Source organism: Triturus cristatus, chromosome 11, assembly GCF_964204655.1.
Source record: "Triturus cristatus chromosome 11, aTriCri1.1, whole genome shotgun sequence".
In the NCBI taxonomy this organism is placed as follows: domain Eukaryota; kingdom Metazoa; phylum Chordata; class Amphibia; order Caudata; family Salamandridae; genus Triturus; species Triturus cristatus.
In genome coordinates, this window is record NC_140594.1 from 1,085,107,026 (window position 1) to 1,085,131,088 (window position 24,063).

The window sequence follows — 24,063 nt, forward strand, 5'->3', positions numbered from 1 at the left end:
CTCCAAATAAGGCGCAAAGTCCTTACTACAGCTTCTCTCGGGTACTGTATGTATTGCATACAATATGCACACCAAGGGTTACCGCATTAGGCCTAAATCATGTCAGTGCTTAATTTGAGCTGGTGGTTTCCAGTGCTTGGCACCAGCACTTAATAGACAGCACTGGCTCTAGTGACAGTCCACCACACGGTGGCGTGATCTGTCAAATTTTGAGATAAGCCCAACAACAGTGTTTAATAAGTCAATATACATTAAAAATGAATAACATCTGTTTCTCACATTATTACAGCTTTGGGCGCCTGGAATAGGCCGAATTGTCACACTTCTAGCAGTGCCATGGTTAGTACTTGTGTTGGTTCTGTTACTGGCAGCGCTGGCAGGAGCAATGAGTGGTGCAGGCTACAGTGACCTCCTGAGAAGGGCCTTGCCACTTAGTTTGGTACAAATTCCAAATTTTACAAATTTTACAAATTTAGCATTGTTGAAGGTACACACATACAATTTACTTATGCATATTCACAACATGTGAAATTTATCAGCCTTAGGTCATACCTTTTGCTGATTCATCCAATCATTTTACACATGCATAAATCAATAACAGACGTTACATTGTTATGCATTTGCACGATGCACTCATATTTACTTTTAATGGGAAACCAAATAGTAATGTAACATTTATCACTTCTGATCTTCAGAACATCACACTATGGGCCTTATTACGATGACTGACGTCCGCCCGACAATGTTGCAGAATCGGGACTGACCACCCTCCAGTCGGCGGTCGCGACCACAGTATTAAGATGCAACCACACATGGTGTGGTTGCACACTCCCATTTCTCTATGAAGCTTGTGCTGCGGTCGTAAACCAGCCGCAGCACAAACTCCCATATAGAAAAGGAAGTTTTTGTTAATCCCTTCACCGCGTGGCAGGCACTTCACTGTGCCTGCCACTTGGTGCAGGGATTGACAGGGGGGCACCATATGTGCCCCAACCAGAGGCCGCTGTTGAAAGGGGACCCTGGTAGGGGCCCCAAAGTCGCCTTTGACAGTCTTTCCATGTCGGAAAGCCCAACATGAACAGCCTGTGGGAAACCAACATCGTAATCCTGATGGCATTTCCGCAATCCTTAAGGGATTATGTGCCAGTTCCGGCTGACCGACGGGCTCCTTGAGCCTGTCAGAAGGCAGCTGGAATGACCGGCCGGTTACAATCCGACCGCTGTATTCGTAATATGGTGGTCGGAATTGAATCCGAAGATGTTGGTCGAAGACATCAAAATCAGGGCCTATGTATACAATCACTTTAGATTTCATGAACAATCCTATCAAATGTAAAGCTTTTAATAACTGCTCTGTATTTTGAAAATCTACTCATAGGAAATATGGCCCAAAGTAACATTCCAACCAGGTGTCCCGCCGATCCTAATGAACAGGTGACAATGAATTTCACAGAAAGTTATCCGCATTTTCTTTGACCATTCCAAAACCTGATTTTACTAATTTTTAATGCAGATGAACCCCAAAGTAAATAGGCACGTGTTTCCTCAATAATACACTTGAATGATGTGATTGTAGCAGGCATGATGTCATCGTATCAATGCCAGAACCCGTCATGGTATTTAAAATATGTCTTGAAATGGTTCGGTCTAGGTCTTTGATTTTTTTCACCAGGCGTGCTTCGGTCCCTGAAAGACACCCAAAAAAATGTACAGAATTATAAAATGCACCAACACCCTAAATCTGAGACTCTTGATTATTAAAGGGGGAGATACCCGGCCAGGTCTGCTGCGTCTGAGTTATAATGACGGCAGAACTTAGAAGTTGATAATACATAGTCAGTGCAACCCCAAGGGTGTCCTATGAGACGGGTCACAATACCCCACCGGAGACCACCCCAGGGGGAGTAGAAGTGATAAATTGTGATTTTTGATTAGAAAACACCAGCCCTCTCCTTAAGACAACCAGGCATACCTTCAGTAGAACACTTGAGGCCTCATTTAGAGTCTGGAGGGAAATGAGAATTCTCAGATTTCGGGAGGAATCCTACATACACAGTAGAATCCATCATCTGAATTTCCTACACCATATGGGTGATATTGTGGAGGAAATTCATCAGGTGGATTGAACTCTGCATTTTGAGTTTCCTCTAGAGATTGGAGGATTTTAAGTTCCCACCAACATCTTAATGATGCCCTTTGTGTTTCTCTGAAGGCGCGAGCATGAGCCAATTCAGAGTTAGTGAATTTACTCTTGGTAGCCATTTTTAAGTCTGGCTCAACAGCACAACTTTTGCCAGACCATACATGATCTGCAACAAAAAAAACTTCAGAGTACTATTAAGGGATGGGTTTCGGCTCCACCCTCATGGCGGTGCCACTGATTACAAGATTTGGTTGGGCTGAAGTTTTGTGCTTCCACTGCAAAGAGTGCTTGTTTTGCACTTTTTGCCTTGTCCAAACTTTTGCTCATTACAGCAGGACTGAGCTGGGTTTGATGGCAAGCCACTGATCATGGTTAATGGCCTGATCTGTTTATTATGAAATGTTACCATAAAGGCAGTTTGCATGACGTATTTATTGTGAAAACCACATCGTTACTTCAATGCAATTACTCTTTATGAAAGCCTACAGAGAAGAATTTTGTTAAATGAAATCTCAGCGAATTCTGTAGTAGGCAAGGGGTTCGGTGTTGGATACACCCTGTGACAAACCGTGAAAACAAAAGATTCGCTCCTGTTGAGAATCCTTGCTAGGCCCCCTTAGCACAGATATGTATTTGCTTAGGCAACTGTATGTTTGGATGTATGTGTAATTGTATGTCTGTGTCACTGATAGTTTCCTTGTGGGACAACGTATGCTCAAAACAGTAGGACTGAGTTGGTTACGGTGACAAGCTACAGGTCTGATTGCTGCACTGGGTAAAGTTATGACCGATACCATAGGTTTGGTCTCCTTATTATGTATAATCGGACGAAGTCATTAGACCTAACTTATTTATTGTGAAAAGCATTTATTAAAGCCAGTAGGTCTTTTACAGTTTGTTGTTATCGCATTGTTTTACAGGCTATAGCCATATCATTGTTTACAAGTGATCTCACAGATTACCATAGTAGGCAACGGTACTGGTGTTGGCCTCCCATCATCCCTGTGACAAGCCCTGGGGTTTTTCACTGTGGTGATTCTTGATAGGCACTATTGAGAGGTGTTGTATATTGCTTTGCAAAATGTATTCATCAACATATTTGTAATTTTATATCTGTATGCATGATGGGCGTCTGTTTATGCACACTTCAAACGGCCTGTGTAAGTTACTGTGTCAAGCCTACAGTAATACTTATGTGCCTTCTCGGTTCATTGGGAAAAGTTATGCCAGATTCTATAGGCTTTATGTGTTTTTTTCTTAAACATTTTGACTCCACCAGTAGGCCTGACTTAATTATTTTGAAAGGCATGTAATAAAGGCAATTCACCTTATTCAGAAAGATTGTTATTACACTGTGCTAAAGCCTCTTAGGCAGGTACATGTTCCATGGAGCCTCACAGATTAGCATAGTAGGCTCCAGTTTTGGTGTTGGAGACCCACCAGAGGAAACTGAGTGGAAAGAAGATATGCACTAGGATAATCCTTATTTAGCTCTCTTAGGATGGACTTTATATTTTTCTGACTGTAATACCCAACACAGCAGATCTGAGTTTGTTAAGCCCAAGTCTAACACCCTTATTATGACCTTGGCGGTCGGACCGCCAGGGCACAGCCTCGGGAAAACGCCTGCCTCTTTTGGACTATATCACTGGGCTGGCGCTGTACCGGCGGCAGTCTTGTGGCAGCGGCATGCTTCTGATCACAGAGAGAGCCTGAAGGCAATGCCGCTGCACTACAGCGCCTGCAGGGTCGTGCGCGCACTGTTGCCATGCATCATGTCGTGCACGGCACACAGTTCGCGCATGACAGTGCAGGCATAGTGGGGTGCGACATGTGCCTCCATCCACAATGCCCGGTGGTCCTGTTTGGGGCCCCTTCCCTGCCTTTCCACAAACCTTTTCATGGTGGGGTCCCGCCATGAAAAGGTCAGCGAAAATGCAGGTTGTGATTAGCATAGCGGTGCCGGCAGTTGCACAGTCTCAATTCCCCACTGCAGCGGGATCCAGGATCCTGGCGGTGGCGGCGGTATTGTGGTGGTCCGACCGCTGTGGTTGTAATCAGACGGTCGGACTGCAGTGGGTACCGCAGTCTTGGGGCCGCTGTACTCATAATCAGGCCCTAAGTCTATAGCCCTAAGGCTTCCTAATATATCAATTACCAATATTCCATGATGCAACCTCTAATGGCAACTTGATGATGAAAGATACTTATATTCCTCGGGAAGGTAGTCTTCTAATTTTTATGTGGTAGCACTTATAAAGGATAGGAAAAACAAAAGTTGTGAAAATGTGCCTGTGTTTCCTCACTCCCAGGACAAACAAAGCAAACATGTGAACCTCAGGTTGATGGGCAGCTTGACGGTCCCCATGAATGTGTAAATTACCCCAATAGCAAAGTGGCAATATGAAAATTAACAATTGGACTCTTCGCCACAAGGGATTCTACATAATTCAGATATTTTACATTTTCTCATGTCCCTTGACTGTAAGTAAGAGTTGCTTTAGTCTGCGTGTTCTGCCATTAGACTGCCAGTCCTTCTTGTGGAATAAATCTGATGTTCCTGACATTTTTTAAAAGCCACTTTGAGTGTGAGCCGATCTCCCTGTAATCAGTTCTGGGTGCATCCATCACTAGCATATTCGGATCTTAAAATGTTTTTCATGGATCTACTCAACCATTCTCTGACTGCTACTTCCTTCCATTCCCAGACGTCCCTGAGGGCCTCCCTGTAACACCTGGTTCTTGAGTTACTCATAGTCTCCTCCAGTATAGCGGGTTTGAGCTATACCACCGATTTAATATTAATAATACCAAGTTGATAACATTGGGACACATTTGGTGTATTTTCAGTAATCTGAAAAGATTTGTAAGTAACCAGTTTTCAGCAGAAGCCAAGGTATTGACATTAACATACCCATATAACTCACAACTGCTGCAGCATTTCTATGACAATATATAGGGAACAAAAATATAATGACACAACAGTATTGTGTCAAAAAAATTGTTAACAAATATATTGGCTTGTGTATCTTCTATGTAAACTACCAAAATATCATGTCAAAAAAATTACATTTAATTGAATGGGGTTGAATTACTATTCTCTCTCCAATCCAAGCAACAGTATGTAAAGTGTTGGACTTTGCAGGGGGGTACATATCAAATGTAAGCAAAAGCACAGAAAGTAATGGATTGTAGAAGGGTTTGATTTACTATTCCCTTTCCAATTTTAGCAGTAGTAAGGAAATGTTGCCTTTTCTTAGAGTGGTTAGATTTCCTTTCCAATTCCTAAACTAGAAAAAAAATAAACAAATAACAAAATAAAAATATTCAAAGATTCAAAACAAAAATATATTAATTATGGATATATAAAATGGAATGTAATATGAACACACATTTCATAGTACAAATTATTAATAAAAAAGAAAACACAAATAAAAATATTAAAAATAAATACACTTCCCTCTACCCTACCCATAAACACACCAGAATATTTTTTAAACTATAAATAAAATATAAGTAATCTTAAACTTAAACAATATAAATCAAATTCAAAAATGTAATCATACATTACAAATTATACCAAAATAATTATTAAAAATAAAAAGCAATGACTTATATTTTAAATAACATCCCACCCTAATCCCCTAAAAAGCCAACACCCCATGACTAAATTTAAATTACTAATTAAATTTAAAATTAAAAACTATACTCAAATAATGACATTATCAGTTAATCAAATAAAAAGCTTACATATTTAATTACAGATTGAAGATTATATTGAAATACAAAAAGAATGAAAAATAAAGAACGATAATCTATATTTTAAATAATGTTGCATGCCACCCCGTTCCCATCCAACCACCTGCTACTATATTAAAAACTAGTCAATAAATGTATACAAATTTGAATTATACATTAACAATTACAAACTACATTAAAAACAATCCTAATACTAACACTTAACTGTAATGCTTAACATGCATTAAATATATTAAAATGTATATTTAATACAACTAGATTAAACTAAGCAATCTTTCATGCATCTGTTTTTAAAAATCACTATTATATACCTAAAAAATTATATTCTTACCTTCTATATTCTGACCCACAATATTTTCGAGTTGATATGTTTGACATGCTGTGCTTGTATCATAATATTTTTCCCATGATACTTTGGTAATTTACTGCTGCAGCTTGGGCCTTGCTTCTATATAACTCAAATGGGGATGACTTCTACCTTACACCCAGATTTTTCCAAAAATTTAAATTTGCCCCTAAACACTGCTCTAACAGACCATTACATTTAATCATGTGTTTATCCCTCTTGTGATCCTCATGTATCCTGATTCCTAAAATACTGTATGAGACACACACTCTAAAATAGTGAATTTTCCAATCGTGGTGTACCTCTACAAAATTTATACAGATGGAATGACATACAATTTGCACTCCAGTTTACTGTGAGTTCATTGATCTTGCAAAAATTAGCAAATGTTCCCAATAAATTCTGCAGACCGAATGGGCTTCCTGAATCCATGAGGGTGTCATTTGTGAAAAGCGAGGTAAAATAAATTTCCCTGTCATCTTTGGAGTATCATTTATACAAGTTTATGACGAAGTCACAACTTGATTTAGATATAAAATGAGTAATGTAGGGGCAGGGACATATCCCGGCTGTACCCTTTTGTACAGATAGATGCTGCTGGTGGTCTCCACTTGATCCTCACATCTCAACTTAGCGCAATTGTGCTTGTGAAGGCAGGATGGAATGTCAAACAGATCTAGTGGCACACTCATCTCTCTGGAGATTGTCCACTTTGCATGTCATGAAACATTATCAAGACAAGACTTTAAGCTCAAAAAGTGAACATACATGGATCCGTTCTTGAATTTTATGTAGTTATGAATTAAGGGGTCTTGCCTGAAAACCTAATCTGTCGAGCTGACTTAAAAGCCATTCTGAAATAACATTATTGTTTATTATCAAAGTCTCCAGTCTCATTAATATCATTCAACCAAAGAGTGTTTGCCTATTATCAGTAAGACTAATAGGTCTATAGTTCATAGATTCCGCACAGCTCTCTTTCTTATGGGTAAGAACACACTCATCTTGCAGCCAGATGAGGGTAATCTGGGCACCAAGCATGAATGATGTTGGCCAATTAGACAAAATAGCAGACCAATATTGATGGTTAAAATTTAAATAGATGCACTGGTGTCTTGGCTGCTCCAGGAGCCCATACATTCCTTTGACTTTGTCAAATGGTCTTCCCTGCTTTAAAGTTTTGGTTTACTCTTCTGAAAATATAATTTTTTTTCAAAAGGTGATATAAATCATGGGGAAATGGAAAACCACCACTGACTATGAAGAAGGGAACAAAGAAAAATAACGTTTATTTTGGCTCAGAAGCTCCACTTTCCAAAGTGTCCTCTATTCCTAATGAAGTTAAATCCTGGCTGGCAGATATTTGTCTCACGACACATTGACTGGGAGAGACACAGTGATCCTTTAAGTGGAAATGCGTGGTGTGAAGAAGGGTATGTGTAGTGTGCATAATGATGGTAATGCCCAAGGCCTACTGTGCAACCAGCTAAAAGTACCTATTTTATCATTGAAAACATATTGACAGGTTATGAATGCTGAACTCAATTTAGTTGGCCAACAGATTGTATTTCTCATGGAGGCAGTGAATGCCATAAAGACAAACTTGTGTTCCCCTATGTGTCTCCCTAATGTGCTTAGGACCATTGTTTAAATATCAGATACCACTGGCTGTTCCTTGTGATGGGAGCACGTTTATACCTTTCTTAGTGGGCTATAAGAGCACTTCACAGCCTTTACTGCTCTTCTCCTTTCCAAAGGTAACTTTTGTCTTTGTGCTACGCCCATTGATTTCTAGCATAAAGTCAAGTGCAGGGGATGAAAGAGGGTAGTGGATACTCCTCTGTCTGCTGGATCCATGAGAGCCTATGTCCGAGAACTATAGCCCTTGTTTTATGCAAAATGATGCAGGCCAAGGCAAAAAAGTGCTTGAAGTATAGAAGAATGGCAGAAATATGAATACTGACTTCAACCTCAGTCTCTGATGAATATGACTAATTTCTGGAGGCATGACTCCATTTACCTAAGAATCCTAGCTATCAGTTCAGAGCAAAAACAGACCCGTTGTCAAGTAGGAAGCCTGTCTTCCATCTGTGGAGCACATGAATGGCACTGGCAGGGTGGGAGTCAGTGGCCGTCCTGTAGTTCGGTAGAGCAAAGCCTTGATCTTGCACCCTTTCCCCTAGAATGCCTTTGTAGGGTATTTGGACAAAATATAAAATTTTAAATATCGATATACACCAATAGCGTGTTTTTAATATCGTGATACAGAAATATAGTTGATAAAAATATCAATTCTTTAGGTAAGTAATATCATTTTTTTTAAATATCTGTGTTTTTAATATAATTCTTAATAATATAAGGGCTGGCTCCGATGCCGGTGAGACACCACTGCGGACTGTAACCGCCGACCATAGGTCAGTGGTTCCAACTGCAGAATTTGGATGCGACAACCCTATGGGCAGTCAGAAACATCAATTTTTCAATAGCAAGCTGTGTAGCGGGCGGAAAAAATCTGCAACAAAAGCTGCCATTGAAAAATAGATGTCTGTAAACATCCCTTCACAGAGTGGCAGGCACTATGCGGTGCCTGCCACATGGTGCAGGGATGTTCAGGGGGCACCATAGGTGCCCCACAGGCCCCATAGCGGAGGGCCAGGAGGGAAGGGGGCCCTGCTAGGGGCCCCAAAGTTACTTTCTGGCAGTCTTTTAATGTTGGAAAGGCCAACATGAAAGGCTGTGTGAAAGTGACATCATAATCCTGATGTCATTATGGGATTATGATGCATGGAGGCGCAGAGGAACCCCCCACGGGTTTCCCTCTGATTGCTGTCATTGTAATATGGCATTCGGAGGGAAACCATCAATGTCGGGCAGAAAGCCTCCGACAAGCTGTTGTAACCGGGCGCATAGTTGTTAAAAATATCATTTTCAAATTAGTTTTATGTATTTTAGTTCATATTTTTATTTTATATGTTAAACATTACTTGTGTAATTGGTGACAATATTTTTAAATATAGTTTTTAATTTTAAGTTTTTTAATAATTTTAAATGTAATTGCTAATTGTAATTTATACTGTCGTAGCAGGTTCTGATGTTTGTGGGGGTACAGGGTGGGAAGTTAATTAAATAAAATTAATTAATAATACATTGTTTATTTAGAATTAATTATTTAATTGACAACTTCTATGTAGATTGTGTAAATATTATATTTATTTAGTCATATAGTAGCTGCAGGTTGTTGCTTTTGTAGGGGTATACGGTGGGAAGTTCATTAAGTTATAATTGATTAATAATGAATTAATAATTTAATAATTATTTAATTAATTGTTAATTATTTACATTGTGTATTTATATTTTTTAAGTTATATTTTATGTGTGGGTTGCTGGGTTTGTCGGGGTCTAGGGTGGGAAGTTAATTAAGTAATACTTGATTAATAATGATTACTATATTAATTATTTAATTGATTGTTAATTACGTAAATTGTGTAAATATTATATTTTTAAAGTTTTCTTTTAGGTGCCGTTTGTTGGGTTGTAGGGGTTTAGGATGGGAAGTAAATTAAATAATAATTAACTTCAATTATTAATTTGTTAAATATTTAATATAGTATTAGTTATGTAAATTTGTTAATAATTATATATTGTTTATGTTATATATTAGGTGTGGGCTGTTGTATTTGTACCAGCATAGGGTGGGAAGGTATTTAGCCTATAATTAATTAATTATTCATTTAGTAAAAACTAGTTAGTTGATCATTAAATATGTTAATTGTCTTGTACTTCTTTATTTTAGTTATCTTTTACGTGTGGGCTGCTAGGTTTGTGGGAGTATGGTGTGTGATATTAATTGAGCAATTAATTAATTACTTTTTCATAATTCAAAATTAATTATCAAAATGTTTAATAATCATGTTGATTGTTCAATTATGTTTTGAATTATATATAGATAAATTGTATATTAAGAATGATATATTTCTGGTCAACTTATACGGTTCTTAAAATATGTTATGTGTTTGTAGTGAAGTACTTTCCCTACTGTTGCACAGACTGGAGTGAGAATAGTAAATGTAACACTTCCGAAGTCCAACACTTTCCTTACTGTTGCACAACTGGAGTTTGAATAGTAATTTTTACCTCTCTGAAGTCCAAAGCTTTCCCTACTGTTGCACAGACTGGAGTGGGAATAGTTAAATTAACCCCTCTGAATTCCAAATCTTTCCCTTATGTTGCACAGACTAGAGTGGGAATACTAAATTTAGGGGCATATGTACAAGCCTATATTCACAAATAGAGGGACAAAGGGCTTTTATACATGAGTTCCAGCACAGTTGCCCAAATGCAATATGAAAATTAAAGTTGTGCTGTTCCTGAATGATCTAAAGTTCAGCAATATACAAAGGACAGTAGGCTACAGAGTCAAAGAGATGTGAATCGATTTCTTTGGAATGTAATGCCCTCACACACCCAGTTGGGTGTCATGCTTCATCATCGGGCTGCTCCTCGTCTGGCCGGCGCTGCAATGCCTGACGGGCTCCCGATGAAGGACACTTTGGCAGAGATCTTTTTCCAAATAGTCGTTAAGGTAGTCATGCGCTTTATAAATTGTAAAATTAATAAAAGACCTTGGTTAACACCATACCCAAAAATGGCAACAAAAAACATTTTATAATAGAAACTCATACTATACTTGGTAATGACTTAGGGCTATGTTTAGACGCTATAACTCTCCGAAACAGTAGAAAGACCATTTCCTTCTATGGCAGGATTCTCTACAGGAGAAATTACATCAGCCAGTATGGCAGTGGTACTTTCTCCAGTGAAGAAGACCCCTGTTGAGATTACACTTCTAGAGGAAATTCCATTAACACTCCTTCTGGTAGTTTTATAGATAACTACCATTCACTGAATCTGGTACCACCATTCACGAAATCAGAAATTTAGTAATTTTGACTTCCCCTTTGAAAATACATCCAGTTAAAGTAATTGCAATACTTACATTTAAAGTCCCTGAATGCATTAGCCTTGCAGTAAGCTTGATCACCAAGGCCAGAGATGCACCCAGGATGGACACGCTTGAGCAGACATCTACGATCTGTAGTATTAAGTGGTAAGGCTCATAGTGCAAAGGATCGATGCACACTGACATATATTTGCTATATGGAAAAGGAAATGTAATCGCATATCCAAGGTAGTTGGTTCCGGCTATTCCAGCAAATGAATAGTAGCAATACGGGCCAATGAGAATTGACGCAACGGCAACCGCAAAATGTAGCGAGGATCCAACGATGCTCAGTAGACCAAAGGTGAAGCCGGCTTCCCACTGAAAAGGAGAAAGGGTGATATTATTGCATGTCACCTGACCAATATGTGTTAATATGTTATATTCTGTAAAGAACACTTAGGACCCAAGTCACAAAATAGTTTTTAAGGAGTAGTAGTTCCTTACTTCTGACTTTGGTGTGATTTACTCCAGAACATCTGTGCTTGATTCACAAAACATTTTCCGTGAGTAACTAGACCTTTTATCGCGCTGGCCCTCATTATGAGGTGGCCATTTGTTGATTCAATAATTATGGTATAAATAGATTCTGACACCGAGGGGCATATTTACAAGGAGTTAACGCCACCAGAACATCACTTTTTCCGACATTCTGTTGATGTTAATTCCTTCGCCTTAGTTACAAGCCTTGTAAATAATGCCCCTGAGTGAAGCAGGACTTAGCGTGAAAAGGGGGTGCAATGGGTGTTGCAGGGGGTGTTCTGCTGCAACACCCATTGCTTTATGACGCTGCCCCATATTTAAAAGGTATGGGGGAGCGCCAAAAATATCACCAGGGAATACCTGGTCTTAAGCAGGCGATACGAGGAGAAATGTTTCATTTCTCCTCGTATTTTGCTCTTTCGATGTGTGCTGCATTCTGCAGCACACATAGAAACAGCAAATCACCTGTAACGATTGTTTATGTGCAGATGTACCTTTCTGCACATAAACAATCACCCCTGCAGCGCAAGCACCCTTGCAACATGCGCATGAGTTCCTGCACTGGTGCTAGGCAACTTCTTTAACATCAATGCTTGGGAAATGCAAGGATGCGCCGCATTCTTGTAAAGAAGGCACATCCCTGCATTTTGAAACTGATGGGGCGCGGCGTTACCAATTTTGGCATCACACCATGTTCCACTAGTTTCTAGTAAATATGCCCCCCAGTTGTTTGTAATATTTCTGATGTGATAATTATCGCCTATGACGAGTTGTGCTCCTGGAATGGAACATAAGATGCGGATTTATCAGCATTATGAGCCATATGTATCAAGCCTTTTTCCCGTTTGCAAACGGGCATATTCTCAGAATCTGCCCGTTTGCGAATGGGAAAAAGACTTTTGGAATGTATCATCCCAAAAGGCCATCGTAAAATAGAGAATCACAAAATTTACGATTCTATATTTTGCGAATGCAATTAAGGAATTGCAAATTGCGATTCCTTAAATGCAATTCTGGAAGCACCAGAAATTTTCTATTTGGCCTTAAGGAATTGCAAATTACCACCTACTTCAAGTCTGTGGTAATTTGTGATTTTCTTTAAAAATGCATTTTTGATTTTTTTAAAGTGCCACATGTCACACATACATGCCCTTAGGGCATGTATGTGCGCAAAAAGTGCACACATGCATATTTCAGGAGTGCAACAGGGTGTCCTTTTGGCACCCTTGCAACCTTGAAATTGCATTCTCAATTTGCGACTCTCTAATTGGTAATCGCAAATTGAGAATGTCTTCCCATTCATTCCTATGGGCCGCCTTGCCCATAGAAATGAATGGGAAGGTATTCCTTATTTGCGAATCTCAATTTGAGATTTGCAAATAAGGAATATGTAGGATTCACAAAATTTTTAGCAAATCCTACATACATTGCATTTTCGCAATCGCAATTTGAGAATCGCAAAACACTTTTTTGATACATATGGCCCCATATTTTTAAATATCAGGCATTTTTCTACCTTTAAATCCGAAGAATGTTTGACCTCCTGAAATGCAATAGGGAATATGTTTTTTTTATCACACCGATCATCTACCAAATGCAACAAAACACGTACAACTCACAAATGAGGTTAGTTATCATCTGATGCATAGTAAGGGCATCGGAATGGAAATTCTCATGAGTAACAACATGTTAACATGCTGAATTAAACGTTTTATGACTCTGGTCTGTAAGTAAGCTTTTTCTGCAAATTGATAAGTCATTCACACCTAAGGCAGGATGCGTGAGACAAGTATGCACAGGAAAATATTACTGTGAATCGGGGGTGTATAAGGCAAAATTTAGGACCCTGATTATAAGTTGTGACAAGTGGAATTCCCATGCAGATTTCCGCTCTGTACAATTTTAAGGTGTTCTATGCTCCAACACGTGAACCAGGACATGGATTTTCCAGGTGCCGGAATACCGGACCCAATTTTATCAACTAGAAAATTCGGCTGGTGAAAAGGGTGCATCAAACCCCCTGAAATAGGGAATACCATGTTGACTAAGGCCTATTGACTCCGGGTCTGCACAGTTAATGCTCCTTCGAGGGTGGACTAGTATTTTCAGGAATTCCATGCGGACAGTCAGTCCAGTATGGGTAATTCCACATGCCCAAAATTGCTGCATTGGGATTCCAAAAGACAGTAAACTTGGCTATCTGATGACATTGCTATCATGTCTGAATTTAAAGTGTTGTTATATATGATGCTTGACAACAAGGACATAATGAGAGCTGCTCCTTCAAAGCTGAGTGTTTTGCATCATCAAAATGTTGAGGTGTCATTTAACAGGAAAACATAAAGTTCATTCCGGTTCTGTGTGTGTGAGCACCTATCTGTATCCTACTGTATCCAGTACAACTTTCCAGAACTGCAGCTGGTGACCTTTGAAACAGTGGGGACATAAATAAGTCCCCTAACTATAATGTGAAGCATAGCCAGCCCAACCCACTTAAGGTGCTCCTACGGGCAAGGAATCTAACTCTACAGCATTTCTAAGAAGCATTGGCAAAGGCGATAGGTCTTACCTACGGGAGAGCTATTGGCTTTTCAATTTCTTTTAGCCATGTTGCAACATGGCTGAAAGTTAGGAAAAAAAACTCTGTGACAAAGTAAGCGCAAACCAGGATGGGCAGTGATCTATTTTCTTAGTATGGGATTATACTCTACCTTCAGAAAAAAAAGTTCATTATCTTACGTCAGAGCTGATGTTTGCCGTGTTGGCCCCATTAAGACAATACCAGGAAGGCTATACAGAGCAGGGAACACAGAGCCTCTGCATCTTTGTAGTATCTACAAACCCATTGGTGCAACTTTTGGGTGCTTTTTTTCTGGCAGGACAGGAGGGGGCAAGCAACAACAGAAAGGGGTGGGGGTGGACAGTGGACCAGACAAGTAACAATGCAGGAGACGAGCGTGGTGGCAGGGCATAGAAGCATGCAGTAGGGTGGAGCAAGGCAGTTCACGCAAAAGAAAAAAGTACCCCTGAAAGCATCAAGCAGTGGAAGGACACTGGGCAAGGGAAGCATTACTTGAGCCATTCTCCAGGGTAAGGACAAACACACGACGAGGAAGTGAAGCCGGGACTCGCTGACCAAAAAGAAGCAAGGAAATAAAAGTGATAACAAAGCCAATGGGCAGGCTCTTAGCCCCCTGTCAGTAAATACACTGCCTCAGGCGAGACCAAAGGTATACGATGTGGGGTTGAGGTGGAAAACTGTCAAAGAGCCGCCAAATATACTGAAGGGCATAAAACAACTGAAAGAGCCACAAAAACCTTTAGGGGCGCTAGGGCGAAGGCAGGCAACTGTTTAAGGATGGACGCAGATGTAACCTGCCTGAGGGCAAGCAGCCTTTCCAATGCAGCCTTTACATTTTTATGTTAGTTAAAAAACATATTTTAGAGTTTAGGAGGGAGGTAAGGTGACTTTAGGGTTCTGGGGTGAGTAAAGATAAATGGAGGTGATGGTGGATTGAGGGTTCATGGGTGGGTAGAAGTAAACAAAGGCAAGGATGACTTTAGGGTTCAAGGGAAGATAGGGGTAAAGGGAGGCAAAGGGAGACTTCAGGGTTCAGGCATAGATAGAAGTAATGGGGGTGTGAAGGTGAAAGTGATTTTAGGGTTCCAGATGGGTAGAGATAAATGGAGGTGATGGTGGCTTGAGGGTTCATGGGTGGGTAGAGATAAAAAAAAAAAGGCAAGGATGACTTTAGGGTTCAAGGGATGAATGAGGTAAAGGGAGGCAAAGGGAGACTTCAGGGTTCAGGCATAGGTAGACGTAATGGGGGTGTGAAGGTGAAAGTGATTTTAGGGTTCCAGATGGGTAGGTGTAAATGTGAATTTAGGGTTCAGGTGTGGTTAGAGCATGTCTGAAACATGTTAGTTACGTATCTTAAATGTGCATTTGCGGGCCCAAAGTAACAGCACATGCCTTATTGGAATGTCATGCAGGGAAGTTTTGGACGCTGCACCTGTCAGCATCTGGAATGGTTTGGACCAGCGAGTCACGTGTTGCAATTAAATAAAGAGCGTGCCCGCTTAGGCGGAGCCAGGTTCAAACAATCAGAACAGTGATGCGAGCGTTATTGCTGTCCCTGTTCTGCAGCAACTCTCGTAATCGCTTCTATCACGAAAATCAGGTAATCATTATAAAGTTGAAATTGTTAATAAATCATCATAAAATACTTTATTTCGGTTCTTTTACAAACCATAAAAGTGCGTATACAATATACAATACTTTGTCACAGAAGAAAAAACCATACATTTCACCAAGTGCCAGTGCAAAGGAGGAAATACATTGATGGTATAGGCACATAAAAAGGACAGAGTTTCACGATTTAAACATTACTGGTCCAGACAGTTTCTCAGTCTGACAGATAATTTTAAAAACTCCTCGATTTGGAGGATACTGTCACTGTGCAAAAGCTACAAATACAAAAGTGCCGGCCTGATTTGTTTAAAACCAAGTTTTTTTAAAAGAGTTACTAAGTATCGCTTGCGTGGAAATTCATAAAATTTACATAAAAAAATAAAATGCAGCATATCCTGCGGAGACTTTCCGTCGCAGCCGCAAGGCGCTGCTGATTTATTAAAAATATCAGTCTTAGGTCTAATAAGCAGGTGATGGAACAGATTAAACCTGAATCTGGTCAGTAAGAATTTTTCATGTGTGGTCAGTGAACCTGCCAGGTATGGTTCAAGAGCCTCAGTAGTCTTTAGCATAACAAACTTCCTCACACTATGTTTCTGAAGCTCCACTTCTTCTCTCAGGGTCCTCCTGTCCATCAAGAAGGCCTGTTTAACGAACTCCAGATCTCCCTTTGAAATTAGGCATGGATTGGCAAAAAGTTCAGATCGTCCAAGTTTTGTAAAGTTTGACTTTAAATAGTTTAGCCAAGGGGAACACATTGCCTTGTCCAGGCCCATAAAGTCCTTCACAATTAAATGTGTTAGGGGTATGTCCTCATTTAGCCATAATTTGAGCCAGTAGGTCAGGGGACGTAGAGAAAACAGATCACATAAATATTGCGTCCCCAACTCCTCATGTACAACAAGGTTAGACGTACCAATGGGGACACACAATAGGCGCTTCATGAATGAATTGTCCACGATCTGTAATTGCTCCCCGCCAACATACCCCCAGATTTCGCTGCCATAAGATGCAGTTGCCACGGACTTAGCATTATACAATTTCAGCATGGCGCAAATGGGTTTTTTCCCCAGTTTGGCAGCAAGGTTGAAAATAGATGCATTAACCCTCACCATTTCTCCTTTCTTTTTTACAAGATGAGGTTCCCAATTTAGTTTTGTGTCAAAAAGAACTCCTAGATAGGAGAAAGTTTTAGATAAGGGAATTACTTCTTCACCAATCTTAAATGAGAAGGACCTTTTTGGTTGCTGACCAACTTGTAAAACAAACGATTTTGTATTATTTACCAGAAGGTCTCTGTCCGTCATAAACAAATTAAAAACATTTAACAAGGATTGAAGCCCCTTCTCTGTTCTTGAGATTAAAACCGCATCATCTGCATAAAGAAGTATTGGAATTCCACGCCTGCCTACTCTTGGGCAGTCAGCACAAACATCCTGTAACACACCATCTAACTCATTAATATAAAAGTTAAAAAGAAAGGGGGCCAGAATACAGCCCTGCCGGACACCCTTTCCAATGCTAAAGTTATTTGTTACTCTCAGATCTTGGGAGTATCTCACGTTGGCTCTGGTATTACAATGTAAATCAACCAGAAAATCAACCACACCGCTATCTACCCCCTTCGACCTCATGGACTGCCACAGCTTTCCCCTGTTTACACAGTCGAAAGCGGAGGACAAGTCCATAAAGGCGAGATGGATGGTGCCTTTTTGTATTATGGTGTATTTGCTTAATATCAAAAAGAGGTTGAGGCATTGGGTTATTGTCGAGCGGCCTTTACAAAAACCATACTGCGAGGGGGACATAATATTCTTTTCCTCAACCCAATCTGTAAGTCTTTGCAGTACAATTCTTCCTACAATCTTGACCATAGAGTCTATCAGTGAAATGGGTCGGTAACAGTGTGGGCTACCCTTGTCCCCCTTCTTAAAAACCGGGACAATTGTAGAAACACCCCACGATTGTGGACATCCTTCTTTCACAGCAGCATTGAAGACAGACTCTAAGATGGGTGCCCAAAAATTAGGTTCAGACTTAAATAAGTCAGGGGGAATCCCATCAGGCCCAGGGGCTTTCCCACCTGTGAGCCCCAAAATGCCCTCAAAAACTTCACCTCTGTTAAAAACAATTTGTTCACCAGTATCAATACAGGCAGAGGTCGTAATCGCATCCACTGTACAACAGTATAACTTCTTAAAATGCGCTTCCCAATCCTCCTTGGATATATGGCTTTCTAGGCCGTCTCCCGGCTCCTGGGCCAGGAACGGTTTCCTCACCAAGGCCCAAAATCCAGTACTACTCCGAAGGGTGGCAGGATCTAGAATCTCTGACCACGCCTCTTCCCTAAGGGATTCCTTATGTCTAGCAATAATATTTTTATAGGTCTTTCGACACAACTGAACATCAGCTTTAATCCTAGGTTTTGACGCCAGTGCTGCTCTTAAATTTCTGGCGGCTTTTGAGCAGTCGTGATTAAACCACCTAGGTCCTTTAAGATCCGACTTCTTTACAGGTGCTGATAATAGCTGAGACACCTTATCCGCTAGACATTGGAAAGCCTTTAAGACAGTATTTGGGAGTGCACCCTCTTGTGTACAAACCGTGATTTCATCTGCACATGTAACTTTAATTTCATTATACAGCAGATCGGGGGTAACCGTGGACCATCTCAACCGGCGTCTGCTGTCTGTGGTATTCACCCTACCAATAAAGGAGTCTTCTCTTTCTTTAGCTATCAGTGGACCCCTCATGAAAACAGTGAGAGGGTTATGGTCACTGAATTCATTAGCTTCAATGGAGAAGGATCCCACAAAAGACTGCATTACTGATGTTAACAGAACAAAGTCTATAAAGGTTCCCCTCCCATTCCCCTTAAATGTCGGGGTATCAAAGCACTTGATAGGGGCCATCAAAGCCATCGTAGTTGTTAGGTCCAACTCATTAAGCATGTCATTTAAGTGTTCCCCCTCAGTTGTATGCTCGAAATGGAAATCCTCACAACGTGAGCAATTAAGTTCTGTAATCATTTTAAAAAGGGGATCTCCACAGGAGGGATGCACATTAAAATCCCCCATCACCATGAGGTTGTGAATGCAATCCTTCATAGAGTTACTAATAAAGGTGTTCAGTGTTACTATCTGACTGGAAACAGTACTTAAATTAATAGCATTATAGAAATTGACCAGGCCGGCCCTACAGTTATCCCCTGTTAAAACTAACCCAATAATACCAGCATGGTTTGTTGTGATTCTCCGCACCTTACAGCAAAGTGCTATAGAAATAAACACAACCATTCCCCCTTTGGGTCTGCCCCTAGTGCTCGCTACTGCAGGGACATAGTAAGCCTTATACCCTTCCAGAAAATGATTGCAGTCAGTTGACCAGGTTTCCTGCAAACAGATAATTTGGTACTTCTTAATGTACCCAATCCAGTTGCAGTCCACCATTTTTATGCCTAAACCCGCAATATTCCAGGAGATTACGTTATTTGAGTTTGTTACTGCCAAGGTACTCTCCATACATCCCAGGTCCTCTGATCTTCGAGTTACCTGCCCAGCAGATACCTCATGTCAGTCACATGACTCTAATCCCGAAAGGGCAGCAAATCTATTATGTGTTGCAATATTGAGACCATTCCCACTCTGGCTACCAACATTGTACAAATAAGCTCCATTGGGGGTCAATGGCTGTAAAGATATACATGATCTAAGAGGCCCAGGGGTCGGTGGATTTTTAATCAGGTGGGAGTAGAAGTACCCCAGAGGGCGTATGCAAATGCTATTAGGAGTATGAACCATTGATGCTGCTCTTAGTAAAACCGTGGCAACATGTTGAGGATGCCTGAAGTTAACAATAATACAGTCACCATTTGTTAACTTACTAGATGGTCCGATCCAATTCACCCTTCTTGTTGTTATTATTTGGTCAGAAAATTTAACAGGAAACCCACAATCTTTATTGAGCCAAGAGACCGTTCTATTCTTTAAAGAATCATGAGTTTCCTCATGGGCCTGATATGCATGGGACTCAATGGGAGGGACATTTGTAAGTACAGCCACATAAGGTGCACAGTCAGGTGGAAGATTGACATGGCGAGTTTTCTTTACATAACTTGTTAATAGGTCTTGTGAATTTACCAGAACTGCAAATGTCTTCATCACCCCTTCACTCCTTCATGTGTATCTGAAGACATGCAGTAAGCGTAGGTGACTCACGTCCTGGCATAGGAAGGAGGGTGCGGTGGGTGCGGGCTGCCCCGTGTGTCATCACTGAGGGGGGTGACAAAATGGCAAAAAAATGTGTAACTATCTTTTTATTTCCTTATTTTAATAATTTCAATGTGTGCGGGGGAGTGACAAGAAATTTTCTGCACCGGTACCACCTGACCTTGCTACGCCACTGGGCTCAGGTATGCAAAGAATGTTGCATGCAAAGGAGACAGACCTTAAAAGAGGGGCGCAGCTGCTCAGTCTAATGAAACCTTCCGCTGAAAACATATAACAATAATATCCAAATCATTTGTGCTGCTAATTTGCAGATCACTGAGCGGTTGTGTTGTTGTAATTCACAGAGCGAGCGCAGTACGGTTCATTCAGGTTCGCGCCATGCAATCCGCGCGCGCCCCCGTCCCCCGCCCCCACTGAAACCAAGCACCGGACCTGCCAATTTTAACCCAGGAAAGTAACAACACACAATTAAATATTAATTAACTTCCTGCTCTGATAACAGCTTGAGAATAGTGCCCATTTTCGATCGATAAAAGAAACGAAAATGATTGTGGTGCCGAGCAGATGGGGAAGTTTATCTTTTTTATTTGCGCGTGAAAATAATTATACTTCTCATAATTTGAGATATCTGGGTAACATTTCCAAGCCCTTGCAGCTGCTTCTCAGTTGCACGTGGAAGCTGAGAGCGCCCCGAGAAGCCTTGAGCTGGCATGGCTGCGAAATGAGAGCTATTGGGGTCATTTCACTCTCAGCTGTGAGTGCTTGTGGATGTTTGGAGGGTGTGTTTGAGATGACTGGAGAACTGTGTTATATGCATTGCAATCTTTCCTGTAAAATACCAGGGGGCGTATTCACAAGCCCCCTGGGCTCCAGTACATCACTTTTTCCCATATTTAAAGTGACGCATAGGTGCTGCAAGGGGCTTGTAAATAAGCCCCTATGTCTTCAGTTGGCTTATCTTTAAAAATTAAGGGGCATATTAACAAGGGCTTTATCGCCGCTTTTTTTGGCTTTAAAAGCCAAAGAATCGGAGATAAAAATATCGCCCTATCAACAACAGGGTGCTAACATGCAAAATCGCATGTTAGCACCCTTTTTCACTACACTTCCCTTTGCATCTCTAATGAGATGCAAAGTGGGCGTTCCAGAGCAAAATAATAGGAGAAATGTCGCTAAGCGACATTTCTCCTAGTATCAAGCTTCACGCTAACCCTGTTAGAGACAAAAAAAGCATCGCTAACCACGAATAACACTGCTTTTTTTACATCTGCTAATTTTCAGACTTAGCCATGTAATCCAATGGGAGTACATGGCTAAGTCCACCATGGGCTATCAACAAGGATATCCCTATCCTTGTAGTTTTATCGCTGCATTACCAGCGATAACCTCCCAAAATGCCGCTATCGCTGGATTTTTTATCGCCTAGGCGGTTAGCGTTGTTAATAACGCGATAACCAGGCGATATTATCCAGCGATAGCGGACGTTAAAAAAATTAACGCTAAGCGCCCTTAGCGTTAATTTTCCCTTAAGACTCCAAACTGCTTACCCTCTCTCCCCATGCTTTCAAATATTCACCACTCTGAAAAAGTTCTGGAATGTGGTTGCACAAGCATCTTTATAAACACCCACTCATCTATAGTAAAACACACTTATACCTGTGACACACGAAAAAGCATGAGTCCGTTCGGAGGTAAGCGCACAGTGTTGGTAGTTTCACTGTTCACACTGGAAATGTACGTGGCCAAGGCCTGCTCCAGTGTCAGCTACAGGGCTCAACAGACAGCACTTTGCATGTTGGTACTTACTTCAATTGTTAGTCACAGATCATTAGCACAGCTCTAGAATACATTTAAAAGTGACCTCAAGTTATATTTGCTGTTTGAGGTATGTACAGATCATAAGGGCTATACAAATACCGGCCTTGGGTGGTCTTGTTTATTTTTGAAACATAAGGGACATCAAAATACCAGTGGTGCCGGTAAAAGAAACGGCCAGGTGGCAACCCTAGCTGGCTTGTTTATTTATTTACTGTTTGGGTTTTTGTGTACCTGACACTTTAGCACAGTCTGTCTGTGACACAGAATCCCCTGTGTTTTTTGACCATCTATTAGATATCTTGGCATGCAAGTGACCCACTGCCGAACAAAATATGAGAAATATTGAAGTACTTCCAAGGCCGGGCTTACACCTCCCACACAAAAAAAAGTAATGTAATAGGGAGCTGCGGACAATGGGCAATAGATAAAGAGAGCCACAGGTCGAAAACGTTTGGGAACCACTCGGGTAGAGGTAAGGTGAGGTAAAGGGTGATTTTAGGGTATAGGGGTGGGTACAGGTAAAAAGAGGTTAGGATGATTTTAGAGGTTGGGATAAGTAGAGATAAAGGTGATACATAAACCCTTTAAAATCACCAAGAGTTTGACGATGAATAAAACATCCTCTAAATTATAAAAGAGGTAAGCAACAAATAAGTAAAGGTGACACAGCAGCAAAGGGTTAATTCAGAAAAACACATAGCGCCTCATTATGATGTTGGTCGGAAAGGCTCCGAACAGCATTCGGATTTTCCTAACCTGTGTCAGAACCCATGTTTCCGACTGACTTGGAAACATTTCCAACCGAGTGATTATAATAGAAGGTAACTGTTCTGTCTTCCCGACTTGGTTCCGACCGGTACCCGAATCGTACAGGTCTATGGACCGCGTTTCCAACTGACGTATGACGATGTCGGATTCGGACAGCCTCTCCGAATCGGTCTGTACGACATGAAACGGCTGTCAGAAACTGACTTTGGGGTCCCGTAGCAGGCCCCCCTTTACCTGGAAACCTCTGGCTGGGGTTGTGGAGGTACCCATGGGACCCCTCTTTCCAACCATTCACAGTGTGACAGGCACCATGGGGTGCTCGCCACAGGGTGCCAGGTTTTCTGCAACCACCCCTTTTTTAAATGGGAGTCTGTGTTGTGGGTCACAACACAGGCTCCCATTGAAGTCAGTGGGAGTCCTACCGAACGATGTTCGGCGACATCGTAATCGGTCGGTCGGACTCCCTGAACCCGAGTCGGTCGAAACCGATTCCGATAATGAGTTGGTGGGAATGCTTTCCGACCAACATCGTAATGAGCCACCTAATGTATTGCAATAATCTTAAACAGTGCTTTAAATGGGAAAAATAAGTGCAGGTGCTCATTAACATGAGCTAGAGGCGTGGCGAGTGGGCGGGGCTAGGACCGGAGCTTAGGGCAACATATGATGATACATAATGACCGATAAAAGTTGCAGCAACTATGAAAAACACATGAGAAATGTGTTTATGTAAACGAAACAGGTTAACTCATTACACAAAATGAAACAGGAGGATATGTGAACAGTTCCTCGTTTTGTAATATTTGCTGCTTCTTAATGCCATACTGTTATTTGTTGTTGTTTGGTACAATACTATATACTCTCAAGCGTGCACACACACACACACACACAGAAACAAGCAGACGTGCACAAGCATTCTACACATTTCCTCTAAAATCTACTGAGTGTCCAGATTCTCTCCCTTTCCTCTCAGAGAACAACAGGCACACACACAAGTCGACAAGCGCACAGACATAAGCAAACACTCGCAAAAAGTAAACAATTTTAAACTCCTTACCTCCCATGATTTTCTAAATTGCCTCTGTCCATGTGCTGCCTCCATACCTGTGTTTGCACAAATTCACACAATAGTGTGAATGTGATTAACCACACAGGGCCTAAATGAGCCCTCCACTGTCAAACACAGTGTGATGGTGAACACAGGGACATCATCATGCAAATGATCCCACGCTGAATAGTTCAACAGCTGCTCTGCTCAGGGCTATAGAAGCGCCTTGGCTGTCAGATAGGTTCCAACCATGACAGCCTAGTGCTCACCAGCACCAG

General features: G+C 41.0%; 1 protein-coding gene across 2 annotated transcripts in view; it reads right to left on the minus strand.

Annotated features, from left to right (window-relative positions):
* Positions 1-224: 224 nt before the first annotated feature.
* The window catches only part of TMEM212 (transmembrane protein 212), a 123,692-nt gene continuing 99,853 nt past the window's right edge, over positions 225-24,063 (minus strand). The window contains exons 2-3 of one of the 2 annotated variants that reach the window (XM_085633928.1): positions 11,245-11,568; positions 225-1,686 (exon numbers count right to left, since the gene is read on the minus strand). In XM_085633928.1, coding sequence (XP_085490054.1) covers positions 1,666-1,686; positions 11,245-11,568 — 345 coding nt within the window. In that variant the 3' untranslated portion in view covers positions 225-1,665. The remainder of the gene's footprint in view (positions 1,687-11,244; positions 11,569-24,063) is intronic. The other variant, XM_085633927.1, reaches the window with a different exon arrangement.